This window comes from Convolutriloba macropyga, unplaced genomic scaffold, assembly GCF_964194025.1.
Source record: "Convolutriloba macropyga unplaced genomic scaffold, txConMacr16.3 SCAFFOLD_1180, whole genome shotgun sequence".
NCBI lineage: Eukaryota > Metazoa > Xenacoelomorpha > Acoela > Convolutidae > Convolutriloba > Convolutriloba macropyga.
The window spans coordinates 54,602-61,918 of NW_027450289.1; the positions used below are offsets into that span (position 1 = coordinate 54,602).

Genomic DNA, 7,317 nt, shown 5'->3' on the forward strand with positions numbered 1-7,317 from the left:
AAAAAACTAGAATTTCAGTTGTTTAAGTCTAAGTTCAGTTTTTCAAACTAAACTCTCTGCCTCGAAGGTTTAGTGGCCTGAGAGATCTCACACTGGGTTCTGTAAAAAAAAGTACATAGCTCTAATGGCACTCTAATGACTTTGCCGTCATCTAACACTAGTACAAACTCCTTAGAAAAAAAGGTTGTTCGAGAAGTCGCACCGTTTTGCTTATTTATATCGGTGGTCTGAATTAATTAGGGAACTACGCTTGATGTATCCTTTATTAGAGTCGGCCTTCATTTTAGCTCTGCTTCAACTCGTCTCAACTCTACCCTGTACATGAATCAGTCCATTCAAAAGTAGTTCTCTATCTAATACGAACATAAATCATCACTCAAGTAGGCTTTGGAGTTCTGTTATGTAGCATGCAATTAATGACCTTTCTTAGAACTTTTACTATGCGTCGTGCATTAATGATTTAGCTATTATATTAGTAATTCGCTAAATATTTCGTACGTCTTTCTGATCTGTGAAAAATTATTTTATTGACAAGCGGTGTTCGTTTAACATAATAAATGTATATTTATTTGATTACTTGTATCAGTTAATGTGTTATTATGACAAAGAGTTCGAAGAAAGACAAAGAGACTTCAAAACAGTCCTCTAAGAAGCCAAAAGACACCATCAAAGAAAACGCTGAAGAACAAGAGGGCGATGATGAACAGATTGCGGCAAAAGATGAACTAATTGAGGAGGGAGATGAGAAAAAGTAATTAGAATGAGAAGAAGTAAATAAAATGAACTAGCTGCCCCTCCCCCTCTCTCCCGCCATTGTAGAATAAATGGTTCTACTTTTTATTCACCCCTATTCATTTAAACCCCTATCATTTAACCCCGATTTATTCACCCCTCTATCATTTTACCCCTCTATCATTTCAGCCCGCCAATTAGCAGTCGACATTAAAGGCATGTTTTGTCGTAATTAAGTGGATAAATTAATCCCACGTTCGGTTGTTATAGTTTCATATCAAGTCCCACGGGCCACTGAGGCATGGCTAAATGATATTGCTAGTTTAATAATCCTTATTTTATAGAAAGATTAAAATCGGGGTGAAATGATAGAGGGGTTAAAAGTTACAGGGATTGAATAAATACCATTATCTATGATTATCAAAAAGGCTCGCATGATAGGCATTCAGAACCATACAATGAATCACATCACCCTATCTGACCTGAAAAGATATACATTTACCTGTGCAAAAAAATTTTGCGTTTCAGTGAATTTGTGAAAAAGAGGAATCTGTTTTATAACTTAAATTAGATAAAAGGAAGGCAAAAAGAAACCATTCGAATTTTCAGAGGAACCGAGAATGCCTCAGAGTCCTTTCACGAATGAACTTTTTTTGAGCCTTTTTTGAAATTTATTAACAAAAGGGGCGTTGCAATGATAACAGATAACCCAATTAATAAACGAGCTAAGTACCCATTGCTCTGTTAATTAGGCTAAAGTTAGACTCCGTAAGCCAACTGCTCGCCACTCGATTGAAAGTCGTTATGTTTTCAAATATGCTTCATCAATCTCATCCAGTCTTTTTCTGACATTTAGCAGACTTTGATATCTTGGATCTTCTCCGTTTGCCCCCCCCCCCCCCCAGTACGTTATTCGTGCCCCCAGTTACAGAGCACGTGCCATTACATAGTAAATTATTATGTAAAAAAATCGCACGTGCGTCTGTGGGCGCAAATAATATGCGCCCACTAAGCTGGGGGGAAGGGAGGGGGCACAAACGGAAAAGATCCGAGATTTTTATAAGATTTAAGGACATATTGAATGACTCCCAATCCTGTATTTGATAATGTGCTCTTTTCAAATAAAATTTAGTGCAATTAAAAACATTAGCGAAAATGGCTGTAGAGATTACAATGAAACAACACAACTAGAGAGCTTTTACGGTTTAACTTGATAATAGAAAATTATCTCACGGACATGAAAAAGACGCAATAATAGTCGTTTTCCAACTTCGCCTTGTATTCAGGGAAGTGCTATCAAAACTGCCCATCTGTAGTCATAAGAGATTGGATAACAAACGTAGCCAAACTAAACACACAAGCAAACATATTTGATAATAATTTTCAAGATTTCTTGTTTTTCAAAAATTAATTAAAACCAAATAATTAGAAATAAAAACAAAACAATCATTTAATAACTTTGGAGCTCTAGTTACTTCGAATGTAGAACATAGTATATCAAGTTAGCAAAAATTACCTACGCTGATAATGAGCAACAGCAAAAGCACTATGGGGACTAGAAATGAGAAAAAAATTACAATTTAAATCGATATTTATGATAGTTTTTTGAGAATGGTGATCGTCAATCTATTAAAACTCCATTCTAATTCCGAGCTCAGATTGGGAGCCATTTTTGCAACCCATAAATTCTGAGAAAGGAAGGTATGAAAGTCCCTCAATTGGATTGAATCTCAACTTCAAACCAATTGTCTTCAAAAAACAGTTTTTACAACGAGCAACACCTTTTCTTAGCAAGAAGCACATATATCTCTTAAAAATTGAAAACTTGTTTTGCAAACAATTGCAAACAATGTTTTGCATGAATGATCTCAATAATTATAAAAGAAAACAATTGCCTTGTATCTATTGATGTAATCCCTCCACTAAAAATCCCATCCATTAAAAAATTCTACTCTACACCCCTAACTTAAATCCCCAGGCCTCTCGTTTGAGAGCAGTTCATCCGACGGTAGTCGGTTCATGTTTTCATACGCCAAATTGAGGTTGCTCTGTTTTTACTGGTCAATTTGAAAAAGATGCGAGTGTACTACCTAAGTGTAAACTGACGTTTTTTTAATCGAAAAGGACCAAAAAATTAACACTTCATCAAAATTCCGATGAAAAAATGTTGCCTGATCTGGCTCTGGACTGGAAGAAGTTAATTTTTTCGCAAAGGTAACTACAGCGTTGTGTGTTGTATTTATAATCAACATTAAATTCATCCGTTCTTAACTTCGTGCATATATTTCTCTGTGGTGGTGGAAAATTGGCTAATCTTAATCCCATCCCTCTAAAATACAATTTAAAGGTCTGTTCATAACTTGTGGTCTAAATGACAGCAGCTCACAGGTATACTTAATTTTTCTGTGACTTAATCTTCAATCACACTTATGTCCAGACTTTCGTCCATTCATCATTATTCTTTCCAAACCGTGTCTTTTTGAACGCAGGATGCCCCCTGGTGCGCTCACTTCAATGTGTATATATTGATTTTCAGCCTGGTACCTCATTCTGGGCGCCTAGCCATCACGTGACGTGTATATTCATGTAAAAACTGAAACTGATAGAAAATGCTTGTGGCTTTCACCCAAAAATTATTTGAAATTTTATTAAATCCGCAAAAATTGGTTATTTTAAATGTATTTACATGAGAATTACGCACTGATTAAACTTTAAAAACTGATTAAAAAATCATGAACACTAAGGTGTACCTCTGCAGGCACTAAGGCTAAGGTGATGTAAGTCTTACAAAAACTGTTCGGTAATGTGCTAAAAAGTTGGTCCAAAATTCAAGTGATCTTTCTCAAGAAATAGAAAATTGGAATCTTTTCCGTTTGTGCCCCCCAGTAAGTTACGCGCGCCCAGTTACAGAGCACGCGCTATTACATTTTAAATCACTACGTAAAAATATGGCTCGTGCGTCTGGGTTATTTTTGAAGCAAACCAGAATTCGCGGCTCTTTCAAAATGCCGAAGTCTACAAATCTGGTTTCTTGTGGTCATAAAAGTGCAATACGAACCATAAAACGCGGCATAGTTGTGTATTTCGTCAACGATAAAAGAGGTCATAATCAAATGGAACAATGACATTATTAACCTGTCATAATGGAACAATGAACTTAACTATAACCATAACCATACCAAGTTGGTACGATAATTCTGCTTCACCACCCCCCCCCCTTCCATAACTTTTACGCCTCTCAATTACAATTTATATGTCGTTCCCAGGTTGAGGTCCACGCCGAAATGGCTTCTGATCAGACGACCTCAGATAAAAGTGACCTCTGATCAGACCGACCCAGACTGATTTGTCCTCTGATCAGACTATTGTGCGCTCGAATCCGCCTGTGATCAGACTAATGTGCGCTCAAAATTGCCTCTGATCAGATTAAAGTGCGTTTAAAATAGTTTGATCAGAGAATAGATTTGAACATGAAAAAATCTCTCAATAATGTTATGATATATTCATTTCATAAAAATTGATGTTTTCAGAAGTATAATCAACTAAGGAAAAGCGTATTCTAAAAGTATTTTGATAAGAAATCCCAATTGCCGATAAAAATATTGTTGAGTATTCCATTAATTCATGTTTTTGACTGAATAGATGACCACCTTAGACAGCTTTGATTAATAGCGTTTTGATCTACAGTTATTCCAAAAGCTTCTCAAAGAGGACAGGCAGTTGCTATCAGCTGGACTTCTTGTTTCTGATCAACCCATCAATCTCTCTGTGAGTCTGTGATCAGAAGGCTGCTATGTATTGATAACTCTTGTAAGAGACAACATTTGCCAGTAAAAAAAATTTGAAAAAGTTCGCTCTAATCGACTTTTAATCAGACTAGTGTGCACTCGAATCGGCCTCTAGTCAGACCGTCCCAGACCGAAGTGACCTCTGATCAGACAAGTTCCAGACCATTGTTCAGACAAGGGTGCGCTCGAAGTCTTTTCCAGACCATGTAATTCGAGCGCACCAAGACCATGTGTGCACTCGAAGATGGTCTGATCAGAGGTTACTTCGGACTGGCAACCTTGACCTGGGTTATATATAACACGTTTTTAGGCAGAAAATAGCACGTGCACCGGGGGACGTAAAAGTTATATGCTCACTATCCTTGGGGGGTGGAGGGCAGAATAGATACAAAACCGTCCGGATTCTGCGTCGGCAGAGGCAGGTGTAAACAAAACTTACAACTTCGACTAAATTAGGTCATAATTTTGATTTCCATGTATAATAAAAGTTCGGAAAAAGTGAACCTTTATTTAAGCATACAAAACAACATCATCAATTAGCTTAGTCGAAGTGATCAGTTCTCATTATTGCTGTGATTTTCTACGTTTAAAAACAAGCATTTCTGGACTAAGGATATGCTTTTGCTGGCACAGCTTCTGTGAGTTCTTACTGTCCATTTTGGCTCGTTTGGTCACCTTGACAAAGTAACACAATGAAAAAAAATCATGTTCAATTTTAACTTTCGACGATGCATCCCAGGTACGAGCAAGGGAATCAAGAGGAAAAAGCGGAAGCCCAAGAAGACGAAGGGGAGATTAAGCCCTATGGAGACGGAGATGGTGAGTTGTATCTGCAGAATTACGAAGAGCCAGTAGCAGCCACCAAGGGGGCAGCTTCCGCCTCTCTCTCTCCCACGGATGACCAGACTGTCAAGAGCAAGAAAAGCAGGAAGAAAGCAAATGATAGCGTGAAGGAACCAACGGTGGAGGAAATTAATAATAAAGAGGGTAAGTTACAATTTTTGGACCCTCTAAATGCGTGAAAACTAGTTCATTTAGGTGCCAAAATGTTTAATATTTGCTGTCAAATAAAGTTTGCATCAATTATATTAGCCATGTGGTCTTTTTTAATAGCCACACGGAGATAGCTGGGGCTATTATTGTGCTTCTCTTGTTTTTTTTTGCAATTCAAAGAATTTGAATTGTATTGGGGCGCTGTCTTTTTTTAAGATCTGTTCACACATTTTCATGATTTTTGAAGTCAAATTGGAGTAGTGATTTTGGTCACGCCGAAACAGGAAGTGGAGCGAAAAAGCGAGTGGTTTTGCGGCGTGAAATTTGTTCGCTCTAATTTTAAAGAAGAGTGAGAAAACGGTGTTTGAACAAAAAATCGCTTCCTCGCTAGTGGTTTTTTGTTCACATGCGGCACTTTGACATTGATTTTGGGCTTTTTCTTTCATTTTTTGATCTGATTTTTTTGGAAATGGTTTTCCCAATTCACTAATAGTCCTTTCTAGGTCTGGTTTTATGTTTAGTCATTTAAAAAATTTTGAATTGTACGCCAGGACTTGTACTGTTATGATTTTTAATTTCATCGTCAATATTTTTGTTACGACCATATGACGTCAAAATCTGCTTTTTGGTCATTCGTTCAAGCATTTTCAACTGAATTGCGTGCCAGACGTCATTATTTGCTCTTAGTGGAGCGAGTTTTTTTGTTCATTCGCATGATTAAGTTTTTGGTTACACTTGACTTACCTCACTCTCAAAAATGAATTCCTCAGTTTGAAATTGACTTTTTTCAACTTTAATTCAAGGAGATAAGGTCAAGTGAGTGTGTGTGTCACTCTGAATGAAGGTTATTTGAGTGAAGTTAACAGAAGCGGCAATAAATAAAACGGACTCTTAATTAAAATGTAACATCTCAGAGGTTTTTTTATTCTGTTTCTTTTACTATTTTGTGATACTGCAGATCTGCAATGCTATTGCGGCTATTTTCTGGCAATCTGCCAGCTATGTTTACCATTTTTCAGACCAAATAATTTTTCTGGGATTGCTTATTTCGTCTGATCCATTTGACTTTTCGTCCTCGATAACAGGTTAATAAACAGGTAAAACCCGGAAGACATTAAGTTTTCTTAGAGCCATACTGCTCACTAGTCTCTAAGTATTCGGTTCACCAAAACTGTTTGAGAAAATTAAATTTATGGTGTGAAAGGCGGTTCTTGGTCATAAAAGTATATCCGCGATCTTTTTTATCCTCGAGGCCAACGTTTTTTTTCCAGATAGAATTCAAATTTTTATAACGGATCCTACAGAGAGCAAAATTGCCTTGTATTAGAAAAAATGAGAAAATTGTAAAAAAGGAAAACAGCTTAAAACTCAGACTCATAGCCTTGGTACACAATGGTGCAAACAATGACTCAACCATCAAGAATTCCTGAAGTAACACCACATACAACTAATATACATTGACTTATCTTCAAGGGAACCACACAAAAAAAATACAAATTACAAAAAAAATTATAGGCACACTCAATTATCCGAATATAAGTTACTCGAACTTTTATACAATTTATAGCTGCGAAGCTGTTATTTCACTCTTTAAAAATGTTTGCAGCTGAATAAATTTAATTCTCTGTCTGTTTTCATCTATATTCTACATCACGTAAGTCTAGTCAGGAGCTCCTTCGGCAATCTGTTGGGATGTATCTCTATAATATTTATTATTTCTTACCGTCCGCAGCTCTGAGGGCAGAATTCCGTGTGCGTCTTTTCTATGCTAAATTTTACTGGGCCGTTTTGACTTCTGACATTT

At 36.7% G+C, this 7,317-nt stretch overlaps 1 protein-coding gene across 1 annotated transcript; it reads left to right on the plus strand.

The window, feature by feature from the left end:
- Window positions 1–517: 517 nt before the first annotated feature.
- On the plus strand, window positions 518–5,507 carry LOC142355760 (uncharacterized; the record flags this gene model as incomplete). Its single annotated transcript, XM_075407827.1, has 2 exons — window positions 518–751; window positions 5,260–5,507. Coding segments are annotated over exons 1-2 (400 nt in total), but the record flags the coding sequence as incomplete, so codon positions are not given.
- Window positions 5,508–7,317: the final 1,810 nt, after the last annotated feature.